This window comes from Cebidichthys violaceus, unplaced genomic scaffold (genome assembly GCF_023349555.1).
Source record: "Cebidichthys violaceus isolate CVI_PGR_0920_01 unplaced genomic scaffold, fCebVio1.0.p SCAF_65, whole genome shotgun sequence".
In the NCBI taxonomy this organism is placed as follows: domain Eukaryota; kingdom Metazoa; phylum Chordata; class Actinopteri; order Perciformes; family Stichaeidae; genus Cebidichthys; species Cebidichthys violaceus.
The window spans coordinates 1,183,680-1,210,000 of record NW_027176872.1 but is presented as its reverse complement, the minus strand read 5'-3'; the positions used below and the strand labels follow the sequence as shown (position 1 = coordinate 1,210,000).

Genomic DNA, 26,321 nt, shown 5'->3' with positions numbered 1-26,321 from the left:
AGCTTCTCCGGAGCCAGGGCCCTGGAAATGCACTTGAGCACCTCACACAGCGGTGAGTGACAGCGTCATGAGAGAGTTTGTCCAACAACTCAAATTTAAACACATCAGATTGAAAACATTGTTGTTGTTTTGTTAGATAAATTACTGTTATTGATGATGGCTACTTTCAATTCATTGTTAAAAGAAAGGGGGTCTGGAAAGTGTTTTAGAAAAAAAGAGTTTTACACAGGTTTGGAAAAATGACGGTCGTTTCTTTTCAAAAAATATACATATCCTCCTGTCAGCTACCACAGCTGACAGTTTATCCTTAAGCGAAAAAAATATCTAGTGGAGGGGAATAAGCTTGGCATAATGCATGAGCGTTTGATGGTTTCTACAGTTAACTCTAAAGGAGAAGTGGGAGGCGAGATTCTGAGCATTTCTCCCTTTTATCTCCTTCACAGGTGTCAAAATGGAAGAGAGCCTCCCTCCTGGCACCAGCTTGAAATGCACAATCTGTAACTACACGGCAGATTCTCTTATTACATTCCAGCATCACATCATGTCTCACCTGTCACAGGCGGCCTTCAGATGCAATCACTGCCATATCAGCTTCCAGAGCCACAGGGAACTCTTACAGCATCAGGACTTACATGGGCACGGCAGCAAACTTCACAGGGAAGGCGACGGCACCGAGCATTCCCCCAGGGGGCCCGAGGAAAGCCTCCAGCAGCAGCAGCAGCAGCAGGCCCGCGCTGAGCTGGCCAACAGGAAGGATGCTCTGCTGGGAAGTCCCAAAGGGACCCTCAACAAGGAGACCAGCACAGACGGAGAGGCTGACAAGGCTGAGAAGAAGCCCATGCTGTCTGTTCAGAAGGGAGAGGCCCACCCAGGCAGCAAAGCCAGTTTTTCTTACACTAGGATCAAGTCTGAGCCCTCCAGCCCCCGGCTGGCCTCCTCCCCTGTGCAGCATAACATGCCTACATTTCCCATGGGCCCCTTCTTGTCTCAGTTTGCTTTCTCCCAAGACATTTCAGTAGTCCCGCAGGCTTCTGAGATTCTGGCTAAAATGTCAGAGCTCGTTCACCGGAGGCTGCGCCACGGAGGGAACAGCTACCCCCCTGTCATCTACAGCCCTCTTATGCCCAAAGGGGCCACCTGTTTCGAATGCAATATCACCTTCAGCAACCTGGACAACTATTTGGTCCACAAAAAGCACTACTGTAACAGCCGCTGGCAACACATGGCAAAGTCCCCGGACTTCTCCGCCCTCTCGGATAAGGTTCCCGAGGCTGTGAGCCCCAACAGCGGCCACAGTTCTGTTAGCATGTTGACCAGCTGCCACCCTGCAGAGGCCGACAACCACATCATGCAGTCTGCCTGTCTGAACTCCAGTGTATTGGACATGATCAACGCTGGGGCCAAAGGGCCCGATAAGGATCTAGCCGGACAGGTGAAGAAGGTCTCTACCCCGACTGGGGCTGAGGAGAGGCTGAACGGCAAGCAGTTGGAGGGGAAAAGCCCCAGTACGGGTTTGGTGGAAAGTGACAATGACCCGAACAAGACAACCTGCGAGGCCTGCAATATCACCTTCAGCCGCCACGAGACCTTCATGGTCCACAAGCAGTACTACTGTGCCACGCGTCATGACCCGCCCATGAAACGCATGTCCAGCAACAAGGTACCCTCCATGCAGAGAACCATAAGGGCCCGCAAGCGCAGGAAGATGTATGAGATGTGTCTCCCAGACCAGGACCACCAGAGGAACCCTATGGGTCAGCCAGGTTTCCTCGGAGTTCCTCCTATGAACCCTTGTACATCCCAGGAAGCTGTAGAGAGCCTAGCAGACCGCTTCCACCCGCGCTGTGACATCTTCCCCGGTATGGTACCCAAACACCTGGAGGCCTCCTTGACTGTCACTAAACCTATTCTGGCTCCCAAATGCAATACAGTGGAGCAGCAGGAGCTGGACGCCCCCATTGATCTCAGCAAAAAGTGTTCGCCCATCTCCGACAAGACATGTAGCTCCCCTAAAAGACTGTTGGACTATCACGAATGTGCCGTGTGCAAGATAAGTTTTAACAAGGTGGAGAACTACCTGGCGCACAAACAGAACTTTTGCCCTGCAACAGCCGCCGCCGCTGCTGCCGCCGCCGCCGCTGCTCAACAACAACAGCAGCAGCAGCAGCAACCACACAATGAGACTGGCGGCCTGGAGTCGACCATGTTCCCAGATGTGAAGAGCGAAGGCAATAACAACCCTGATGACGTCTACGATAAGAGCCCAGGCAAATGTGAGAAGAATGGCAACGGGAAGGGGATGGTGCAGAATGGAGGCTTGTTCCCCCCTCACCTGGGGACCGTGCCGGGACTCAAGCCTTTTGCTGAGCCCCAGCTCATCCCATCAAAAGACGAGAGCAAGAATATGTTTCTGCCCCATTGCCTTTATCCCGGAGCAATAAAGAAGGCGAAAGGTCCCGAGCAACTATCGCCGTATTTTGGGATAAAGCCAACCGATTATGTGACTGGGGGACCAGTGATGCAGGGAGAGGCCAGCGAGCAGGAGCAGAGCGTTAATGGGGGAGGAGGCGCAGGAGGAGGAGGAGAGACAGGAGCGACCAGGGAGCAATCCCAGCAGCCTGCTGCTAATGGCTGCCCCCACCCTGGCAAGGAGCCCCTTCCCCTGCTCCCCAAAAACCGGGGCATGGTCATCGTCAACGGGGGGCACAAGCTCGAGGAGCGTTCGGGCGCAGCTCCACCGCAGCAGGAGAATCAGCCCCAGCCAGACGGCCAACCTTCCAATCCGTCACCTACGTGGGCCGGCGAGAACCAGGCCGACTCCAACGAGAACATGTCGCCTTCCTCCAAGTCTCCGGGCGAGGAGGCGGCGCCCACAGCCAACAAAGGCGTGAACGGCTCTGGAAGTGGCAAGTACTGCCGCCTCTGTGATATCCAGTTCAACAACCTGTCAAACTTTATCACCCATAAGAAGTTTTACTGTTCATCACATGCTGCAGAGCATGTAAAATAAGTTGAGAAGAAGAAGACGCGCCCTTCTTCTCCCTCCCACACCTGTCTCCCCCCCCCCCCCCCCCCCCCCCCCACCTGACTTTTACCCCCTTTTTTCCCCCCTTTGTTTTGGTACACTGTTGTGTCTGGAATAGTGCATCACGCAGTGCTAAACGCTGCTTGTGGACAATCAAGAGAAGCTTCTTCTTTCTTCGTTTTAAGACTTTAAAATGCAAAACCATTGGTTGAAAAAAAAAAAAAAAAAAAAAGAGAAGAAAAATGAATCAAGAATAATATTGGTGCCACTTTCACATTAATTTATTTTACAATCAGTATTAATAGGAGTAGTGATCTTAATTTAAATTCAAAATGAAATTTATATCAGAGTTGTTTGTAATGTTATTGTATAGTCATTCTTGTGTAGCACACATATTGTTTACACTGTAGTGTAGGCTCAATGAAACAGATAGACAATACAAAAATGAGATGCATTTTAGACACAAAAATAGCTACTGAGGCACTTGTGTATTCTTATTTGCTGTACCAGTTTCTGTATATGCCCAAAATGTCACTTGCAGATTGCTACTAATGACTTGTTTGCCTTAAAGAAATCACCATTTGGGGGTGATAACCAGGCACAACCCTGCATCTCACATTTTGGCATATACACATGGCTTTGCATACATATGTGGCTGTTTGTCCCTGTCTCTTTTCTTCAACTCAGATGTGGATGTTTTCATGAGGATGGCAGCATTCTTGTATAGTACTTGTATTTCTGTTTGATGATACACTTTGGTCTCCCTTTTTGAAATTTTGCTCTCAATGCAATACTTTGTAAATGAGGGAACATTACTGAAAAGCAGTATTATGAAATGGGGGACTGTGCATATAATTATTTGTAACCCCCAAAGGGAAGAAAAAAAAAAAAAAGAAGAAGTTGTACAAGAATTACGTTTATTGCTGATGAACAAGATGGGTGGGAGGTCAGTGGGTATACTGATGTAAAATGATCATTCCAATGTCCTGATTATGGGAGAAAATGTTTCTTAAAACGTTGTTGCTATGCATGTATATGGATGGAATTAAATTCCAGATCTGTTGGAAATTTTTATTTTGATGTGGTGTCATAATTAAAACTTAAATCCTCAGGATAAACCAATGCTGTCTGCTCCTTCTTTCATCAGTCCACGTTTGCCACAAAAGTGACTTCGGTGCAGTTAAAAACAGATGCAAACGTACATAAAGACGGATTTGCAAAAATACAGCTTTGCAGGCCAGACTCATCTGTTCGCTGATTAAAAGTCCAAAGATGGAGGTCTACAACGGTTTGTGATGTAACTCAATTATATGCAAGTAACAAATGACTGCAGCTGACGAGAGAGAGAGAGAGAGAGAGAGAGAGAGAGAGAGAGAGAGAGAGAGAGATGAACTCAATGTACGTTTCCCTGTGGCTATAAAAAGGCAGAATATTAAGACTGAACTGAATGAGATAAAATTAGCAGTGGCGTGTGTGGCCTTTACATTGATAAGGAGTAATACATTAATTTGTGTCTCTGGCCAATCAGGTAAAGAGACTGAAATAACTTGAAAGATAAGATTTCCCGACTCTAAGACAGCAAATATGTCATCGCACTGAATCACCCTCCAGTTATTTTCAAATTAAAAGCTTCCAGTGAGCAAAAAGTGTGTTAAAAAATGGACTTTTTGATGAACCTTACCAGAACATGTACACAATCTCTACAGATTGCTGCAGGGGACAAAAAAAAAAAAAGAAGATAACTTTAATAATTTATTGAATATTTAAAACATATTCAATGATTACCCTGTCCATGCCTGCGCTATTGTTGCATGTTGGCCATGGGTCACTCGCTCTGCTGTTTGGCTTGTCGTCGGTTGACTAGCTTCCTCAGGTGCTGGCTGATGGCAGATGGCTTCTTGTAGATCATTCGCCGGTCTGCTCCTTTTATGTGAATGTGATTGGCTGACGGGTAGGACTCCTCCAGAAACTTCTTTTGAAGCTCGGCGACCATCTGGTGCAGGAAAAAGATCATTTATTCTGGATTTTTTTTGGTTCTACACAAGCGTGACTACAGTATTGTCCTGTCACTGTACGAGAGTTAATAATGCATCGTGGAGCTGTGCAGCGACCCGGTAAACACTCTCACCTGGTTGAGATGTTCTGGTATTTCCTGGTCAAAGGAATCGCCAGTGATCACGCTCACTGACGTCCTGCTGGAGAGGGGCTTAAACTTTGTGATATCCCTTTAAAAACAACAACAACAAAAACTGAAATATCAGAATGTTTCCAATACCAATGTGCATCTTGACTTCCACATTAAACTTGCAAACTCATTTAAAAAAACAGGCACAAAAAACGGTTACCATACCTTACTTGAGATGCACTTTCATTCAGAAAGTAATGCTCATCCACGGCACTGCTCTGGTGGGCCGGGTTACTCAGTAGGTATTTCTACAGGAGACGGAGGAAATAAATCAGTCACAACGCAACGCAAAACAAAAAGGAAGGGGGCCGAGTGACACTGAAGAACCAATACAGAGAGTAACTGTGTGGATAATAATCTGAGCAATCCCAGTAAAAGATTTGTTCTGTAAGTCTATTGGCAGACATGTTAATGGAGCTACTCCACAGTCGCAGCATGTCACCCTTTTTTTTTTTTTGTTGCCTAACCACACACGGCTCCCATCCCATATCACCACACGCTGACAGTTTTTGGGGCCATTTTATGCACGTCCCACAAAAACAAAGCATCGCACTTTGTTAGGTTTTTTTTTGCTTGTCTACAATCACCCTAGATCCCTGCAGTGGAATCCAAAATTGGGACAGACACAGTTGTGTGTATGTGTTGTGAGCAAGATCTCTACAAAGCCTTGCTTCATTTAGAACAACCCCCCCCCCCCTCATCATTTATCATAACTGCACTTACAGTATGATTATACTCTGATTGAATCCCTGAGTCAGAGCTGCTGAGGCATTTCCAATGCCAAGGCGAGGCGGAATACTCTAACTTCTTAAACTTCCATCTGACAGAAAGAAGTGAAAATCAAGTCTGTGTCCGGCTCAGACCGGAATACTGATATGACATTGAAAATCTCAGTCTTGGTTCTCCGATTCTCCGGCTCAGGGTTAGGGGAAGTTCACCACGTTCTACCAGGGAAAAGACGTGATTCCTCAAACTGAGCAGAATTTGCATCCATCTTCCGCGTGCGATGAAACCAAGATAGCTTTGGTGCCGCTAACATAGCGGCGAACAAGTCTGCTCCGGTTCAATTAAGCGCTGGTTACAGAACATGCCCTTGAGAAATGGACTGCATGCTCTATTGAGTCCGGCGAGCTTGTGACTGTGTGTGTGTGTGTGTGTGTGTGTGTGTGTGTGTGCGCATGTTATAACCTTCACTAGCCTGTCTGCAAAAACCTCTCTCTGTCCTTGGAGAATCCCAGCACAATGATGTCCTTATCTCTCTGGCAACGACTGTAATACTTGAAAAGCTGAAATGGGTCCCTCATCACTGCTGCCATCAAATCGTGGGTGGCTGGCTGCAGACAACGCGCCGTCTCAACCAACTGTGAACAGCTGCGGCTCAAATGTGATGCTGGACGGATGTTAGAGATGTCACCGAGTGTTCGTGGAGGGTCACTGACGTCTCCGAACAAATTCAATTAAATCAAAAATAAAAAAGGGAAGAATTTGAAGTGGGACAGCGTGGTTTAAATGCTGCTAAATTAGCCTGCAACAATCTCTGTTTCTCCATGTCCCTAATGCTCCAAAACATGAGTGTTTGTTTCCCTGCTATAATAAGGTGTCACCCCATACTGAGCATTATCCCATAACTATGTTACCAAAGATATTGGTTGTTGTTCATCACCAGAATCCATTACTCCTCCTCTGCCTGAGACGTTTTCCACAGCAGGTGAAAAAGAATCGACTACAAGACTTCATGTCAGCACTGTGAGTGTGTGTGAGTGTGAGTGTGTGTGTGTGTGTGTGTGTGTGTGTGTGTGTGTGTGTGTGTGTGTGTGTGTGTGTGTGTGTGTGTTTTGAAAAACAGATTCACAGCAGATCAGAGTGCGGACAAGTGAGAAATAAAATAAAAAAAGGAGAGAAACTTCATCTGCAACACCCAGCATAATGCGTGTGGCTGATATTAAGAGCCTGTTTCCTCTCCGCCTGTATGGCCTGTCAGAGGGCTGAGTTTACATTATAGCAGGCGTCAGACGATAACGGTGCAAACTGGGGTGTCACGTCGGCTCCGGGAACGGGTTCAACTCTCATTTATTTTTAAAAAAAGTGACGCCTGGCTCCCGTGTGCCAAACAATTCACAGGCCCCGGACGACACTGAGACACAGACGCCTCTGCAGTCATCACCCACTCGCATCTCTCTGCTGAGGAAGGGGGACGGGATTATTCTCGCACTAGCACCATCCTGTGGTCGCAAGGGGGGGGGGAGAGATGGGAGAAAGTGCTTTTAAATGCCTGAAACATATCACTTTTTTTCCCCTCTATGTTCCTAAATTAGCTAAATGAAAACACAGAAATTGCCCGAGCAAAGGAACAGAGAAAAGGCGTCGTCTTCAGACTATAGAGATGTCAACATCTACGGTATTTTTGAGCACATTTTAAGCCTTGATGACTTGTTATAATCATTCCTAAATCACCTCTTAATCGCCACTGACCTGCTGTGTCACCTTAAGTGTGACACAACAATTACAACAACAAAAAGATTTCTTTTTAATTTCTTAAACAATCTATGTCACAGCTTTTGGGGCATACATCATGTGTGTGTGTGTGTGTGTGTGTGTGTGTGTGTGTGTGTGTGTGTGTGTGTGTGTGTGTGTGTACGTGTATTAGCCTGACCTGACGCTGGATGACCTCCTCCGAAACATTTTCCCCTTTAACAGTCGGTTCGATCACCCCGAGGATGATCAGCATGCGGCTCAGCCCCGTAGCTGCTGAAAACTGCCTGGCTTGGAGTGAGGGCAACAGCTTACCATACCTGAACACACACACACACACACACACACACACACACACACACACACGGTAAACTTTAGCAGGAGGCAAACCAAAGTCCAACAGTTTAACTGCACTGGGGTTTTAAAAGCTGCATTTATTGATTTTCGGTTACTTGTGGGAAACAGAAGAAGCTAAAAACACGATGACATGTGTTAGCGTTATAAAGGTGCTCTAGCTAACCAAGGTTCCCGCTCTTTGATTGGCTCATGTGGAACAAGAACGCCCACTTTTTCTTCGCAGCTGGTTCTGGCTGTTAGTTATTAGTGTACAACATTTGTTTGCAGTATTCGAAGCACCTCCACCCTTAAAAATCCGGCTGTGTAGCTTAAAAAACAAGAGAAACAATTTAACAGAGCTCAAAGTTCTACTAAACGTTTCGCCTGCAGCGTCATTACATTATCAGAGTCAATGGACGTTGAACTGCTTGCTAAAAGTAAGCTAGCTTTGTTGAGCTAGCAAGCCAGCTTGCTTCATTAAGATCGAGTTGGTACAAACTACCAATGTTAATGTAACACGAAGCAACTAGTTAGCTTAGTTTGCCCCACTTGTGTCATTTAAGTCACAAATAATGGTGAAAATGATTGAAGAATTTGATTAAATGAGAGTTAAAATCGTACTTGGAAATTAATGCAAAGCCACTTTTTTGACATGAACAAGACAATAAAATTACTGTACAAAAAAAAAAATTCTGTAACTACTGGCAGTGCCAGCACTGCGTTCCTGTCCTATGTGGTACAATGATCTACGCGGATGTGGACATCTTTAAAAGACGCCCAGTCTATGGCTAAAAAAGAAATACTGACAAATTGATCAAAGAATGATATAACAACAAAAAACTACAACGGTTGCCAGTCAGTTACATTTGAAGGGTAATATAACTTATGTTATTCAGAGTACCCACAATTGTGTTGTAACTTACATGTGCGACCATGTGACGTGACTATTTAAAATACTACAATAGTCCATAAACTTCCATTGGAATGTTAATATGATCGTGAACATGACTTAGCCCTTTCACATGGCAATGCTCTCTGTTCTGGAGAGCTGCTCTGATAGACAGCAGATCAGTGATTTCTCAGCTAAAGGAAAATATCCACGTGTTTCTAATGACTGGTAAACTGTTTTCCAGCTTTTCCAGGACATGTGGGAACCCTGCTAACGTGTTAGCAGATAATTGCCTATTTGCACATCTAGCAGAGGAGTAACCATGAATAAGTAAGCATTCGTTTGGAGTCCACTTTCGGCTCACCAACCCTTTAGCTTGCTAAATGCTGTTTGTTCGTGGCAAAGTAAGTCGAAACAAGCACCTGCTACTATGGAAGGAAAGGTGAAGTAAATCCAAAACAGAATTCTAAAAGTAAGTCTCTATCGTAGCCTTTAAATTACTTGGATCTTCAAACATCAAGTCAAGTTAGTCTTAGTTTGTGCTGCTCGACAATGGCTCAACAACAAAGGGTGATTTTATTTTACAGTGACTTAAGCAAGTCATTCAATTCCTCCAGTGTTTTTTTTTTTTTTTCAACCCCCAAAATCTCAAACTTTCTCTTGGAAAACATTTGCCTGGGGAATGAGAAATACTCTTTTTTTTTTTCTTGGCAGATGAGAGAAGAAGAGCTGTGGGATTTTGTAACTCAGGAGGCCCAATCGGTCTCGGCTCACTGGTGCTCTGAATTGGCCGGTCTCAGCCTGTGGAGCCCAATCAATAGTGCCGTGCGCCTGCTGCCGCCGCCGCCGCCACCACCATAGCCGCGCTGCGCAGCCTGCCCCTACATGCAGCCAACACACTGTAGATCAGCCCCCTCACCGCCCCCCCCCCCCTGCACCGGCAAACACTCGTCCCTGTCTTAGTCTTACTCCCGGTCCGGGACAGACTTATAGCACTGTGTCCTATCAGTTTCTCTTTGCTCTATTTAATCCTACAGTCACTTTTAATACCTGATAAACAACTATGAAACACCTTTACAAAATATCCAACGAACATGCTGCAGCAATGCAACCATTCATTTGTTGATTATTTTACCAGTTTACATTATCCAGGTCATAAAATGTCCTTTAATGCCACCGTGAGGTCGTCATTTGGGGTTTTTAGTGAAATGTCTCAATAGTTATTGGATGGATCGCTAACTTTGGAGATTGATTTCCTTTCTTGCCTGTGTTTGATAGTGGTAGTGGATTCATAAAGAGACAGGAAACCAGGGAGTAATGTACGCGGATGTTGCGGTTGGGTGGTAACCATTAGACTACCGGAGCGCCCCAACTCTGCAAATGATCATTTATCAAAACTGATTCGATTGACTATTCAGTATAGAACTAAACCTCGAGTCGCAACGTTATCTTTTGTCACAGCACAAGCCAGCAGCGCGGTACACTTCATTTTACAACGGGCAGGCCTCAGCGCCGCTTCGCTGCCCTCGCACCGATCGTATCGAACCTCCATCATAAACGTTGCACCTCTCAGTTGTAAAATAACCCATTTCACCTGTTGTTGATATGACGCGCTGCCACCTAAAGAACTGTAGCTGCTCCGGCAAAGCATGACGGCCCCCGATGGGTCAGATACAGCTGATACGAACAGCGGGGAGCGGTTGTTCAACGGCTACAAATGGCTGTGTGGAGAGAACACGAAGGTGCCGCATTCAGTCCCTACAGGGTCAACGATAGATCCATGCAGGAGGACGTAAAGAAACAAGTCGTCTATTTCAATTCTCAGCCTTCGGTAGGCAAGAGAAAAACTTTTCAAATCAGACCTCCGGAGAGTGACATTTTGACATTTTCATCTTCCTTGCAACAGTTCCCCCCCCCCCCCCCCCCCCCCCCCCGAAGTCATTCTGGCACCACAATTTAGAACCGACTCTCCGACCTGCCTCTTAAGGGACTTCTCAGTCTCTGCACATTTTCCACCTGTCACCCTTTTCCTACCCCTTGATTCCAAAAATAAAAAGGATATGAAAAAAAATAAAAAAAACTATTTCCCTATCAGCCCCCTCACCCCCCTCTCTAGTTCGAATCTGGTCAAATCATTCCCGGCTCTGGCATTGAACATTATTTCAAGGATTCTCCAGCCACCTGTCCTATTCCCTCCTCTTTTTTTTTTTCCATTTTTAATTCTGCCCCGGAGTGAGGATTATGCGAAGCAAGGCATGCGTGTCAAAGGGAAATTTAGTGGGTAAAGACAGCCAAGATTGGCGGGATGAATTAAACAGATAACGGGAGGAGACGAAGTGGGGGAACCATGTAGAGCAAAACGCCTCACCGATGTTGGTCATTTCAGAGGGGCGCTTTTTTTTTTTTTCTTTCCTCTCCCTCCCCACAGGAGCGAGGAGGCAATATCTAAATTAATAAAGTGATGAAATGAGTTTGTGCCGTGGACTTTCTGCTGTTTGACTTTCCCATCTGGATTAGTGCAGGCTGAATGGACGCTCTGTTACTTTTGTTACAACTGCGCAATTCACTGTCGGAATTTGGCCCTGCAGTGATAAGGCTCCCCTCCCTCCTCCTCATTACCATCTCATTCCATATGCAGGGCCTCTGTTACCTGAGAGCCTGCTCACACACAAAACACCAACTATTACAAGAGCTCCTGCCAACTATTACAATGAGCGGAGAACATTTAAACACCGACTATTACATGAGGCTCAACTAACTATTACGGCGAAAGAACCCGTTACAAGAAAAAAAGAAGAAAAAAAGACATCCAGAGGCTATTACAAGAGGGAGGACACGTGGACATGACGAGGCCTCTAACTCTCACGCAGGCTAAAAGTCGAGCGGCAATTCGATATTCATCCCCAAATTTTACGTGGAGCACGACACAAGGCCGTAATGCAATCCGTGAGTCGGTTTCACAGCACAATATGGCTTAAAGAGGAGATAGCAGGTGAACAGGGTAGAACAGTTAACCAATCGATATCACCATGAAACTCCCACAGCTGATTATTAACATTGAGACAATTGTTTTTCTTATATTACAAGTTTCTTGTCATTATGTGTTTAACTATGCAAATGCAGCATTATCTTATCAAATATGTGATAAGTTGAATACATTTCCAGAAATCTGAACAATGGATAAAGCCAGGTTCAGAAGTATCGTTTCATTTTGTTGACATATTAGCCAAAGGATATATAAAAGGACATTTTGGATATCTCTGTGTATCAATCCATGAATCAGAAAATACTGTCAACAGCCAGAAAAAACAAACAACCATGTTTTTAGGAATAAAATGTTCTATAAATAAGACTATGAATGATATATGAACAGAACTTTAGAGAAAACACACACACATACGTATATGTGTGTGTGTGTGTGTGTGTGTGTGTGTGTGTGTGTGTGTGTGTGTGTGTGCGTGTGTAAGTGCTGCTGAAGTGGAGATTTCTGGCTCAAAATCTGAGAAAAACTCATTTGGAGAAAACGTCCTTTAAAGATGCATTTGGTAAAATAATTACATACATTTTGAAGACACTACAGGGGAATAGGGTGAAACATACATATATATAATGTGTGTGTGTGTATATATATATATATATATATATATATATATATATATATATATAATACATTATAGATATCACCATGAAACTTCCCCAGTTGATTACTGACATTAAGACTATTATTTTGTATTACAAGTTTTCTGAAATGTTACATCATCATCATCTAATGCTAACTTTTGGTGAATTTAGGAGAAATCTACTGACGCAAATACACAAAGTAGTAAAATAAACACCCGATTGTGTATTTTGGATGGACCCAAAATCTCAAAACTGACCAGAGCATTAAAAGAACAGTTTTTCTTTAAAGTAGTAAACCAGAGTGCTGAGGTCAAGACAAAACAGTACGCAAGTTAAACATGTGTGAAACATATGAGGGACCTTTCTGAAACAAAGCTCAACCAACCATCTTACACGGCCCCTAGGTTATGCTTAGAGTACTACACTTTCACTGACGATGATGACATACATGCAGGTATTTCTAGTGTTGGGCTGGTGCCTGTGTGATGCTGCCTGGTCACCTGCTTCTTAAGGAAAATAAGTCTCGGACTTCATTGTGTTACGTTTGTGTTTGCGTGTGATTGGACGTCCTCTTCACAGAAACACTTTAATGTGACACGGGTCTCTTTAGAGAGCCGAAGTGAAACGGGAACTTATGAGTTCTGTTCAAGAAGGGGTAAAAATATATTCAAATTCTGATTGATAGTTTCAATTATGCTAATATAATAACTACAAGTCCAGCCTGAGCAGGTCCTGTCTCAACAGAATGTGGCTTCATAGGCTGAGATCACAACGGTAGTTTTTCCAAAAAAGCAGTCCAATGTCGTTGTTTATTTAACATTTATGCCTTTGAGAAACACCAAAGAAGAGAGGTTTTACTGGGTAAATGTCAAAGCTCGACAGAGCTTCAACTTTTTTCTTCTCGTGGGATTGACAATAGAAAAAGCGGGTCTAATATGGATTTTGATATTGTGTTTTTGTGATGACTTTTAAACATCCGTATTGCTACTTTAGCAGAAGAGCCTGCAGCTAATATACAGATTTTTTTACACTGACAAACAGAATACAAGGCAATAAAAAACACATCTTATTTAAACAATGTCCTAGTTTCCAGTGTTCTATTTCTATGCAGGTTTGATCCATCAAACAGTAAAACAAACTGGTGTAACTCAGATAAAACATTTTGACCTTTATGTATTAGACACAGCCAACCAATTAGCACCAGCCTTACACCTTCAGTATTAATCATACCTGAGTTATTGTATAAAGTATCACGCTCCTGTATTGTGTGCAGATTGATGTACCATTAAAATAACGTACTTTGGGACACAGACGCTGCCGTCCGGCATCACATTTGGTTCATTTAAATCACAAAGTACAATGCATCATTTTTATTATTTTTTTTTAAACCATGAGTCCAAGTTGTCAACGGCGCCTGTTTGTGAACCATCACTATTTAAAGGAGAAGCTTGTAGGATTTAGTGGCATCTGGCGGTGAGGTTGCAAATTGCAACCAGCTGAACTCCCCTCCGCTCACTCCTCCCTTCAATGCTATGGAGAACTACGGTGGCCTTCAGGTAAAAAGGCAGTCTCTGGAGTCAGTAGTTTGTCCACTCAGGGCTACTGTAGAAACACAGGCGGTGCAACACGGCACCTTCCCTGTGTAGATATAAGGGACTCATTCTAGGCTAAGGGTTCACACAATGATTCTTAGTTTCAGGTGATTATACACAAATGAAAAAAACTTGTTCCTTGAGACAGTAAATGCATTCTGGTCACATTCTGTATAATTCAACAAACTATGCTGATTTTGCTTAAAGACAGTCGATAATTGTTTTCCAACTACAATAATTATTGTACGTTCCGTTTTTAGGAGCATGTCTGCTTCACATAATCAGACTTAATTGTTTCACACCAATCACTCAGCTAATGTGATGAGCTGTGGCAATTCACAGGTTGTGGAACCAGGCTACTTTACCACACTTCATACAGTATGTAGAGCGGGACCTTTGGGTCAAGGAGAACTGAATATTTTTTTGAAACGTTTACAACCATTTTGATTAGGGAGTAAGCAGAAAACTGGCCAAATGAAGTGAAATATAAAGGGCGCTCCAGCAGTGTAATACCCAGAGTGAACACAAGGTGTCACTCTTGCACCACAGCCGACGTCGGCCTGAATCCTCCCGGCATCAATCCAACAGATTACACTCGGTGTGAGGGGGGGGGGCTCAACACACTGGGAGCCATTACAGTACCACACTGTGAAGCATAATGAACCACTCACTGTTGGAGCCTTTCTGTATGGCAGCTGTATATAGTACAGTAATATATAATGTATTGGTGTTTTTTAATCACTTTACAAAAGACTTTCTACATTTCTCTATTCAAACTGCTTGATATTTCTGTTTTTTAACTGTGTGCAAAAGAAGACGGGGATGAAGCACATGAATGGTTTTCTTCCCATTTGTATCAGTTAAAGTCCCTGTGTCCATCTTCTCCCATTGCTTCATCTTACCTCCTGCTGTCCCAACTCTTTCCTCTCTCTCTTCATTCCTCTATCTCCCTCCATCCTCCATCGGCCCACGGCCAAGTGACTGCTGCCAATCTCAGCCGAGGATCCCCGGAGGGGTTCAGAGCGGCGCTGTGTGCTCCAGTGGGTTATTGAACGCAGCTCGCGGTGAAAGCAAATGGGGTTCTGAAGGTGTGTGTGTGTGTGTGTGTGTGTGTGTGTGTGTGTGTGTGTGTGTGTGTGTGTGTGTGTGTGTGTGTGTGTGTGTGTGTGTGTGTGTGTGCATGTGCGTGTGCGTGTGCGTGTGTGTGTGTGTGGGGGATTGGATAAGTCATCGCTGGCTGCTACTGTTTAACAATGAGGGGAAGAGAGCAAATGCAATGAGATTACATAATCCTAAATAATGTTAAATGAGCTGCAGTAGCATGCAGGTGCTTAAATTGCTCAGCGATGTAAGGCACAGTAGAGATGAGACTCCCGTTAGGCCTGTAAATCCATCCTCTGACAAAGTGCTGCCAGGAGGGATGGAAACGCTGCTCTCCGTCCCTCATATCAAAGCCTGCCCGGCTGATAAATCAAACCAAACGCAGCCGTTGCGAGACTGTGAGCGCTCGTCGGTCAAAGTGACAGTCATACGCTGCCTGTCATACAGAGCGGGCTCCAGGTGAGCGAGAGAAACGTGTCTATTATCTGCTACACACTGCAGCAAGCTGTGTGCATACGTAATATGCATATATACGTACAGTGTGTGTGTGCGCGTGTGTGTGTGTGTGTGTGTGTGTGTGTGTGTGTGTGTGTGTGTGTGTGTGTGTGTGTGTGTGTGTGTGTGTGTGTGTGTGTGTGTGTGTGTGTGTGTGTGTGTGTGTCTTGCTCAGCATATTAATGACAGGCAGGATGACGAATGGGACAGGAAGGGCTGTTTTCATAACTCAATAAAGTTTCTATCCGGCCCTGCAGACACAGCTGTTAGGCCAACGCTGCCCAGGCAGCCACTTGCACTCATCATATATCCACACATAGTAAAACAGGACGCACCCCATATACTGTGGATTTACCTCATACGAGCAAGATATAAGTCCATTATACAGACTTCTGTGTCTCAGAAATGATCCCCGAAATAGTAATTAAAAAAAAAAAACACAAAAAAGGACCAAGATGCGGAGGGCTGGGATGAGGAGGCTTTTAAGTGGTGCTCCTGTTGAGGGCAGAGTTGCAGAGGGACGGCACATGAAAACGGAGTTTGCCAATCAATCAGCATTCATTACATTGGAAGGACCATCCCATTAGAGCGGGAGCATTCCCCACTGCTCCCGCTCTCCGAGCAAACACATTCCCCATGGGGTAAATTAGTTTTATACTCCACACACTCAGAACACACACACACACACACACACACACACACACACACTCGAGAGCGTAAATGACTCGCTGAGTTCCTTCTGTTAAACAAAAGAAGAAAAGGATCGTTAGTGTAATTCCTTTAATTATATTTCTCCTAACTTTTGATGGCATTTGTCTAATTCCAGCTGGAATCTCAGACCAGTGAAATCGTCTAGAGCTATATAGATTATTAATATGAAAAGAATGCTAGAAAGCAGAAGTGTGTCCACATGGCTTATTCATGATTTGGCCATGGTAACACTCTGATATTTCTACCTACAATATAATTAGACTGACCTGCTGACCAAACAGTGCATAAAAGTCTGCCCATATCTTTCTGTGTCCACCACCTTTTATTCTAGAATAGCAAATCTACAGACAAAGACATTCCATTTCCTGTAGCTGCTTCACAATAAAATCCTCCCGCTGCGCCGGTTCACAAGAGGCCAATAAGATCGCACCACTGTCACAAAAAAAGTCGCTAAATCTAACCAGAAAAATCGCCAAGTCAGCAACACTGACACCCGTCCCTTCAGGCCTCCCTCCAAAGCCACTCCCCCCAAAATGATCAGTGTGGAACACGGCTAGTGGTATTACCATAGTCTGTATATAAGAAGTGGATGTAGTCATCGTGACGTCACTTATTGGTTTTTGAGCTGCTTTTATAAAGCCTTGAGTTCGACGATTTCGCCGTCACCATCTTGACTTTTTTGCAACCGATGGACAAAAGTTACCATATTTGGAATGCGAAGGAGTGACGTAGCCGTATACGTCTCTGGTAGCGACAGCGACCTGTCAATCACAGTAAGCCCGCCCTAAAGCATACCCCGATTTATGGTCTGTTTTTACTCTAAATGGGCCATAATTTACTAAATGAACATCATGCTGTATTGAAGAAGTCTTGAAACTAGAGATTGAGACCATAAACTCATGTTTACAATGTTTACTGAGGTGATAAATCAAGTGAGAAGTGGAGTCATTTTCTCTTAGACTTCTACAACCTGACTTCTTCTTGCAACCAGAGGAGACGTCCCCTGCTCGTCAGTAGAGTGAAAGCAAGTTTAAGACACTTACACATTGGCTTCACTCGGCAGAACCGGAGGTTGCCGCCTGGTTAGCACCCGCAGCTGTTAACCCCCATTCAACACCTTAGAGAATGAATAACAACAACAATAATGCTCCTGGGCTTATAGGGTGCTGGTTTAGCTGTATATTACAGGCTTTGGAATGACATGTTCATCACATACGGGCTTATTGGCCATCTCTTTGCATCCGTCTGGCCATGTGATGTCAGTTTTATCGCAGTCCTCATCCCAAATAGTAAGGATTTATGTTGAAATGTGAGGAATCTTTTTCCGTCCGTAGTGGAGGAGATGCAGCAATGCTTCCAAAGCTTGAGCTGCTGAAACAAAGACTGACAGCACTGAGTGACTCAAAACCAGTGGCTCTCATCCAGAATGTAATTTGTCCAGACGTACACTGGGGCTTCCTCCTAATCTTTCATGCTAGACCCACTGCTCGATTTTTCCATCAGGCAGAATTATCTTTGCCCGCAAGGAGATGAGACACATGCTGCGACGGCTGCAGAAGAAAATCCCAAATAGGAACGCTGACCCCTTACAACAAGTGCATGCACACACACACACACACACACACACACACACACAGAAAAAAAACACTCTCGGGAGACGGTGGCGATTCATTTTGTAAGATGCAACAGAACTAATTTTGGGAGTGAGCCTCTGTTAATGAGCGGGTCTTTGATGTGTAAATCCTCCCGGTCCCAGTGCAAAGCCGATACGGTCTCCCCGCAATCCTGCTCAGGTGCGGCCCTGCTCCCCTCTGCAACGCTTATCCATCCAGATACTCTAAGACCTCCGACTGCTAATAACCCCGTATCTGAGAGAGGAGAACTACGCTCCTACAAGCCACGTTGCTGAACAAAAGATTCAGAATTAGCGACCTCGCGGCCGTGTGCCTCCGCCAACCAGTCATGATGCAGTGTCTGTCTGTCTGTCTGTCTGTCTGTATTCTTGAGTTATGGCTTTTCTACTTGGGAGCAAGTGGACGTTTGAGCCAAAGTTAAAGAAATTCCCTGAAGGCGTTCCTGAGATATCGCGCTGAGAATGGACAGGACGGATGGACGACCCGAAAACATGGAGGAAACGTTGAAGGATGCCATTGGCGCGGTGATGCATCCTTTCTTTCTTCATACTGCACATCTCATTCCTGTTTCTATTTTAACTCCCCCCCCCCCCCCCACAGACACACACACACACACACACACACACACACACACAGAAATCCGACACCGATGACAAAATGATTTTTTCACAAAGTAAATGCAAGTCTTTTCATTTCCCCATTGCGTCTCCACAGAATAATTGGATTGTGGCTGCGCTGTGGTGTACTCAGTGAAATGAATGCTTATTAATCGGAGGATAATTGGACACATGCCCCTGATAAATGGTGCTGCTCCACTTTGAGTCACGTACAAATTAGGCCATTTTAAGGGATCCATTTCTTATGTGGCTTCACTCATGCTTCTATGAGACGTGAGCTAATATTGGTGGACGGATGCAAAGCATCACAAAGTCATGCCGGAAATGAGAGCACTTGATATTAGTTGATTTTTTTTCCTCCGCCTGTGATATCAAAGCACATATGAACTCCCAGTTGGTGTGTCTAGATGACAGAAATATGGTTATTAAACGCTCACAAGCACTTTGCTGACATTGATGGAACCTGTGAAGGAAAAGTTGATATTGATCAAGGATTATACTTAAACATGGAAACATATGGTTTCACCCTCCTACCCAGAAAATAGGTAGGTGGGAATAGAGTGGAGCAGGAATGGGTTTTTGATTAGATGCCTGAAATAAGGTCTCTGGTTAGCAGCGCAAGCTTAAGAGGTTTTAAAGTTTTACTCTACGGAATAAAACATGTCAGCAAATACTCCACCCATTCATTAAAAATGGCAGTTGCTAACAAGTGGCAAAATGAGACCCTCACGTCGACTAGTGCACTTTTACTTCTTTACTTTTTGCTTCTGGGGATTGCATTTATGTATTTGTTCAAATTAACTTCTTTAACTAAATGTGTAAGTATAATCAACGTTTCCACAGCGGCAATAATCCCCCAAAAAAATCAAATGGAAAAATCCCATCGGCTTTTTTCGAGGGAACCTTCCAGGTTGTCCCTACAGAGAAGTCATACCTGAAGCACTCTATGTAATGAGATAAATAAACATGATTAAAAGCACTGATTATTGATTATTTGCACATAAATGCAAATAAGAAAACACTGAAATCTTTTTTCTTTTGCAGATTTTTTTGTTGGGGTAAAAATTAGAAGAAAACTTTTGGATAAACAACTGAAAGTTGGTTTGATGTGAACAAAAAAAAAAAAATCCATGAAATAATCATCATCTTTGGTAACCATGTGACACATGAAGCAATTTATCATAAGTGATGTTTAAATTTAAACAGTGTCTGAAGTCATCTCTTTCGGGATTGAACATACTAGGCCTCACATAGAATAACTCAATCAAGCTTCATTTTACTTTATATACTCGCAACTACAGTGTTGTACAAAACCAATGTTATACTTCCATAGAGCTATATAAACTGTAAATAAATATTCTGCATTAAGAAATCTGTGTATTTCTGTTAAAAGTGTGAAAAAACAATGTGTGATCAAAAGAGCAATATGTTGTATTTCAATGGGAGGAATTATTGTTCTTTTGCTGTCTGACTGTTTTTGAATTTCTTTTCATCCCAAATGATTTAAAACAAAACACATTTCCAATAATGAATACTGGTATTCTGTAAAAATATCTAATGGGTTTTAAACAATAAAAAAAAAAAAGCATTTTGATTTGAATTAGTAACTGGACTCCAGAGATGTGCTCGTTATGTAGCCACCGCTGCTCGGCTGTCAGCTACATCTAAAAGCTTAGCTTCTGCTAAATTATGTAACTGATTAATTACAGTCTCTTCGGCGGTGAAACACCTTTTAAGGATTACATATGACACGCTCCGCTTGTAAACAACCTGAGATGCGGCTAGCGTCGAGTCAACGCGACAAGTCTACCAACATTCCCCCATCCTCTCGCACTCTCTTTTATCATTAATAACGCCCCGACCCCCCCCCCCGTATGATAATGAATGCATAATGAGATGTATGCTGTGACAATGACTACCACTTGACATATATATATATATATATATATATATATATATATATATATATATATATATATATATATATATATATATATATATATATATATATATATATATATATATATCGCCTGGAGGATTAAAGCAGTGTTATTACACTGTCTGTCACTCAGTCCCGACCACCGCCACAACCCTCATCTGTCTCACGCTAAAGGAGCGCGCTCAGCTAATGGCTTCCTTTGGCCTCCGATTAATCACGCTAATGAGCCCCGCCCAGCAAAGATAATCAACCGCTCTCACTCGCAGAAGCCAGTAAGGGAGAAAGTTTGGAGCTTCGCTTGTGAAACACTCTGCCTCCGCTCTCCTCATCCTAATCCGCTTTCTTGGTACATTTCCCTTTTCTTTTTTTTTTCCTCTTCCCTGCTTCTCGCTTTTATCGGCTTCCTCTGTGCCCTTCAGAGCTCCTTATCGTCCCCCCCTCTGCTCCTTTTCTACTCCCCTCTTTTCTCCATCTTCTTTTCCTCATCCCTTCCTAGTTCCTGGTTCTTAAACATCTCTCCGTCTTCTCTCCTCTTCCACCTTTTTTCTATCCTCCTGTTTTACCCCCCCCCCTCAGTTCCATCCTCCCACACGCCCCAGAAACCAGCTACGAACTCACCAGTACTCCGTCCACTGGTCGTCCTCAAAAACGTCCTCTGGGATGGGATCGATCAGCACCAGGTCTGACACTTGCCTGAGGACAGAGAGAGGACACTCGGATGAAGTAAGACTCATTGACCACCCCTGTCCACTTTAACCCCCCCCCCCGGCTGTAATGAGCGCGAGACGGATGGGTGTCCTGCCGTCCGTCTTCCCCGTAGATTCCCCCACAGACAGATGACCACACACCCGCCACATCCAGGGGCAATATTTCCATCCGGAGAGGTGTCATCCACCCACCTTCATTTCCTCCCTTAACGGCAGCAGCAGCGTGCCTGATTAAATACTAAATCTTTCGGGCCTGGTTGCGGGCTACTCGTCACGTTAATCACTGCGTTGACTCCGAGATGGACGAGTCATGGGGGAGGATGGGAATGGACACTGGAGCATATTTTGTGAAGAGCGAGTTTGGAAGGCGTTACAATACTTGCAAGCTCTTATGGCATATGCAGTGTTTGAGAGCAACTATGTACGTTACATGTAACAGAGTTACCTAATCACTATTTTGTCAAACATAAGAAAACTCCCTTCAGAGGCGTTTTCACAGGATGAGTAGTATCCACTGTGACCGGTGTACATTTTGGCAGCTACTTTAGATTTAGTCCCTGGCTTCATGTTAAACGTAGATTTCATTATAGTTGACTTACACGTCGTGAATGTGGCTGTAGAACCTGCCGTTGAGCGCGCCGAGCTCCGAGCCCACCAGGATGAAGGGCGTGGCTATCTCAGCGGCCTGCAGGAGTCGGTGCAGATCATCCACCATCCTGGAAGACGACAACAACAACAACAACACTGTCTCACAACTGAACCAGGACGCGCTGCCATCTGGGCCAGGAGGGTCTTTATTCAGCTAGGTGGGACTAGGTCTCCTCATTAACCGCATTCATCTCTAATCTGCTCGTTAACGGGTCGACTAAGAGTCATCATCAAAAAGCAGAAATAAGTGTTACAAAAATAATCAGCACCGCTGGAAACCCAAATTGACATCATAAAGGAGCGACCGCTGGTTCTTTTTTCATCGTGAATCCGCAGGAAAAACAATCACCGGCATCATCATTACATGAGCTGCAGCAGCTCCTCTCTGAGAGCCATCTGCTGCCCTGGGTTTGTTGTGCTAATAAATCAAACCCGCGGTGTCCAATTGGAATGAGGGGTTTTCACAAGACTCCCAGGGTTAAGGTCAGGCAGTCGTCAAACCTCCTTGAGCTATTTGAATTGTGGGAAATTGATTGCTGCTTTGCGGGCCAGGTGCCAAGGTAAACTAGCCCGCTGGCCGTCGGCGAACCCCGGCCTCGCTCGTCCCTTTGGGGCAGATTTAAGGCTCGACCAGCGCGCTGCGATGTGGGAGGCGTGGCCGATTGGAGCCCAATCCCACGACAGTGTGAGGAAGGGAAGGGCTGCGTTCAGCGGAGGAATGCACACATCAGTGAGCAGCAGCACCACAGGTAAGAGGAAAAATATGTATTTCTAATTTTGGGGCGAACTGTCCCTTTAACATTTGCAGACCTAGACATTTATCTCCAGCCATGCTAGCGTCTCTGTGGGGCCGTGCATACAGTACGCTTAGTACTGGTGCTAATGGTGAAAGATGAAGTCATCACCGAAGCCATTACAATTCATCCCCTGGGAATTTTATGCCAATTCATTTGGTAGGAGTTGGTCAAATCTACCAAGCACTACAAACAACGAAAGGATCCAGCTGTTCTTTATCTTTTTAGAATGGCTATTTGTCTTTTTTTTCCTGGCACAAGAAATATGAAAACATCTTTGAGGACTCTGGGAAACATGATGGGTATTTTTAACACCTGACGCTGGCTTTCCCGCAATCAGCAGACCCAGAGTCACCTGACTGTGGTGTGTTTGGCCCACATCTCACCCAAAACGTCAACAAATGAATTTTACAAACTCAGCAACGATGAGTGAATGAGACAGATGGCTCTGCAGGTGTAAAACAGCCCACTCACTCATTCAGAATCCGCTTTGTGGCCAAAAAAAACAAACTGTGCCTCTGTGTTTACGATGCAGACTTTGTGTACAGCAGAAAAGTGTCCCCCAAACTGCCTACTGAAGCAGCGTACTTACCGTCCAGTCGTCGACATCCCCCAAACTTTCTCGGTTCCCGTGGTTTCATTCGGCAGCAGCCGCTTGCTGAAGCCCAGTCCCATTCTGTCAAAGGTGCACACCTGAGCCACAGGTACACAAGGATGATTAAATAACACCATGCTCTACATACACATGAGATGCTCTCAATAAGGACTCCCCCACCCTAACCTGTGTGTGCATGTTAAAAATGCATGATGGCCGAGTAACATGGATAAATAAGAGATGGTGTAAACAGGGCACTGTTACTGCTCGTGTGATTTAGTTGTTCAGATGTATCTAGGCCCTTCCCCCAACAAGCCTGTGACCCAATTTGAGTCACATCTCAGACAAACAACATGGGGCAGGCCGTCAGCCCCGACTTTCTGCTGTGCCGAGTCCTTGTTGAGCAGAGAGGACGTGGCAGAGCCACCGCTGGAAGTCTCCCTACGTGACCCTGACCACGAACAACAACGCTGCATTAACTGATTCTAAACAAAGTTCACCACAGTGGATGTCCTTGCTGCGCAAGCTATATTCATCTGAGATACATTGTTCAGTTCTGAAGAGCCCACTTGTTTTAACCAGGCGGCAATCTCCGGGTCTGAAAAGTGAAGCCAATGCAGAAGTGCCTTAAACTTACAATCTTTGAAATGGCCAACAGGGGGCGACTCCTCTGGTTGTATAGAAGTCTATGAGAAAATGACTCTACTTCTCTCTTGATTTATTCCCTCAGTAAACATTGTAAACATGAGTTTATGGTCTCAATCTCTAGTTTCAAGTCTTCTTCAATACAGCATGATGTTCATTTAGTAAACTATGGTCCATTTAGAGTCAAATAGACCATAAAGCGGAGTATACTTTAGGGCGGGGCTACTTTGTGATTGACAGGTCCCTACCTCGGCGTTGTCCGGTCTGGTAGTTTTCTGTGTTTTCGTCTTCCAACTTTAACTCTTTCACAATGTTTTTTCACTTTACGAAAGTATATTGCCTAAAAATGTCTTATTCAGCATTCAGTTGTACTTCGCTCCACCCTCTCATGTCACGTCTGGTTGCCAAAAGACAAGATGGCAATGACCACAATGCAGAATAATGAGGTTTAAAAATTGCAGTCCCCGAACCAATGAGTGACGTCGTGGTGACTACATCGACTTCTTCTATACAATCTGTGGTTTTAACATAGTAATAAGAAAGCTATCATATTTTGGAGAATCATTTCAGAACACAGCCATTCAATAGAATCCACAGCAACTGTGTCATTTCCTCACCTTTGTTAGTGAGGCCACACTGTCCTGGACATGCAACCAAACGTCTGAGGACATTCCAGTCGGTGCGTCCAGTATGACTGAAGAAGGAAAAAAACTAACTGGTTAGGGTGAGCTCAGCAGAAAGACTCCAACGAGACACACAGACATGGAACTATGTGCCAGACAATGTAGATCAGTGATACTCAACCTAAGGATTTGGGCCGCAACCGAGCGCCGAGTGGCCCGGCGACTACTTTCTATTTCTCAATGAAAATAACTTAGGATTTTTGGGGGTATTTATAACGTAAATAGGATGTCAAAGTGCATAAAAATGCATCAAAATAGTTGTCTGTAAAAAGAAAGGGCCAAAGGAGGATCGGGATGTTCATTCATTAACTCTGGTCTCCTGTTATTTTGCAAAAGTGGCCCCGGGGTCCAACCAAGTTGAGTATTCCTGATGCAGATCATGTTCCATAAGTTGAAAGATAACAGATCATAGTCATGGCAGATCATAGAATATCATCACATATTACCAACTGGTTGTCCATGTCCTTTACACAAAAGATGCATCTTTTGACCCAAACCAACATCAACTATCTGGCCATCTGGATGCAGAGGGGAGAGGAACAGAGGGAAAGATTAGGCTTCACAGATGACACATGTAACACACATGTACACGTGTAATAAATGTATTCCTAAAAACTTGTTTTGCGGGGTTAGTATCAAATTAAACTGAAAGGAACAATGACTTTGTTAGCCTTCGATATAATGAACCTTTAGGCAAGAGCATCTGTCCTTCTCTCTGCAGCGACGCATAGTTGAGGAACGGAGGGATGAAGATGATCAAGAGTAAACACTTTCCAACGGTCATGAGCACGGAGCCGTAAGACACTCTGCCTCCAGCCTGGCTGTGCACGCTTTGAACGGGATCCTAGTTATGGAGAAAAGAAGGAAACGCAATGTTAAGTCACACATTAAGCTGACTTAAAAGTCTTACACACACACACACACACATATATATACATACACTCGTAAACTCTACATTAATGATATCATATAAGCATTTTTAGAGGTTTCAATGCACTGCAATGATATTTGGTTAATTGAGAGCATCAAGGTTAACCAGTGTGTTATTTAGTGGAAGATTTGACCCTAAAATCCAAATATTGTTTTATTTTATTGTTGTGGATGCACGCCGAATTAAAAATGATGTTGCTAATGATATGTTAGAAAATAAATTATGATTAGGCTGAGGCGTGAGGAAGCTGTAAATATGCAAAGTTATTAAAATGTTTGTTTTTTTTGAAGAGGATCTGGCTTCTCTTCCCTTCGTACTAAAGTGGGGGACACAGTCAGATACTGCGTCACGCTCCAGATAACATACGTAGCGTCAGATCAGTAAAAGAACAGAAATAACTACAGCACTTGATGTGAACGAAGAAGGACTGGAGAACAGGTTTACTTGTATCTTAGCTCGTGTTAGCTAACAGCTATCAGCAGCAGCGAGCTATCGTCCACGTTGCAGTACCTTTTTATCGGCATTGACAGGTTCGCTGTTGGATGCTTGAGCTTCGGTTCTTCGACGCATTTTGAAATAAAGAGTTGTAACCGCCGTTGTAACACCGCCACACAAACTGAATGAAGTTGTTGTGACTTCCTGGTCTGTCTCTTGTACAGAAGCCGACAAGAGACAAACCTTCCCTTGCGCGTTGCGCTATA

At 44.2% G+C, this 26,321-nt stretch overlaps 2 protein-coding genes across 2 annotated transcripts in view; one reads left to right on the top strand and one right to left on the bottom strand.

The window, feature by feature from the left end:
• The window catches only part of zfpm2a (zinc finger protein, FOG family member 2a), a gene marked incomplete at its 5' end in the record, with an annotated part of 5,598 nt that extends 1,187 nt beyond the window's left edge, over positions 1 to 4,411 (top strand). Inside the window, 2 exon segments of the mRNA XM_068734567.1 lie at positions 1 to 52; positions 444 to 4,411. The exon segment at positions 1 to 52 is cut by the window's left edge and continues 176 nt beyond it. Of these exon segments, the coding sequence (XP_068590668.1) occupies positions 1 to 52; positions 444 to 3,010 (2,619 nt within the window).
• Positions 3,234 to 26,257, bottom strand: si:dkey-122a22.2 (uncharacterized). Its single transcript, XM_068734594.1, has 11 exons — positions 26,131 to 26,257; positions 25,377 to 25,533; positions 25,136 to 25,207; positions 24,624 to 24,700; positions 23,359 to 23,459; positions 21,924 to 22,040; positions 21,236 to 21,310; positions 7,864 to 8,002; positions 5,376 to 5,458; positions 5,154 to 5,250; positions 3,234 to 5,018 (listed from the first exon to the last, which is right to left on the bottom strand). The coding sequence occupies exons 1-11, from the start codon at positions 26,188 to 26,190 to the stop codon at positions 4,851 to 4,853; spliced, it is 1,146 nt and encodes a 381-aa protein (XP_068590695.1). The 5' UTR covers positions 26,191 to 26,257; the 3' UTR covers positions 3,234 to 4,850.
• Between the last annotated feature and the right edge of the window lie 64 nt (positions 26,258 to 26,321).

What these genes read in the sequence shown, in the direction of transcription:
- si:dkey-122a22.2 (XM_068734594.1), bottom strand. Translation starts at nt 26,190, where the DNA reads ATGCGTCGAAGAACCGAAGCTCAAGCATCCAACAGCGAACCTGTCAAT. An exon ending in CTGTCAATGCCGATAAAAAG is followed by an intron (nt 25,534 to 26,130) that starts GTACTGCAACGT and finishes CTCCATAACTAG; the next exon opens with GATCCCGTTCAAAGCGTGCA. An exon ending in GACCAGTGGACGGAGTACTG is followed by an intron (nt 8,003 to 21,235) that starts GTGAGTTCGTAG and finishes GTGTGTGTTCAG; the next exon opens with GTATGGTAAGCTGTTGCCCT.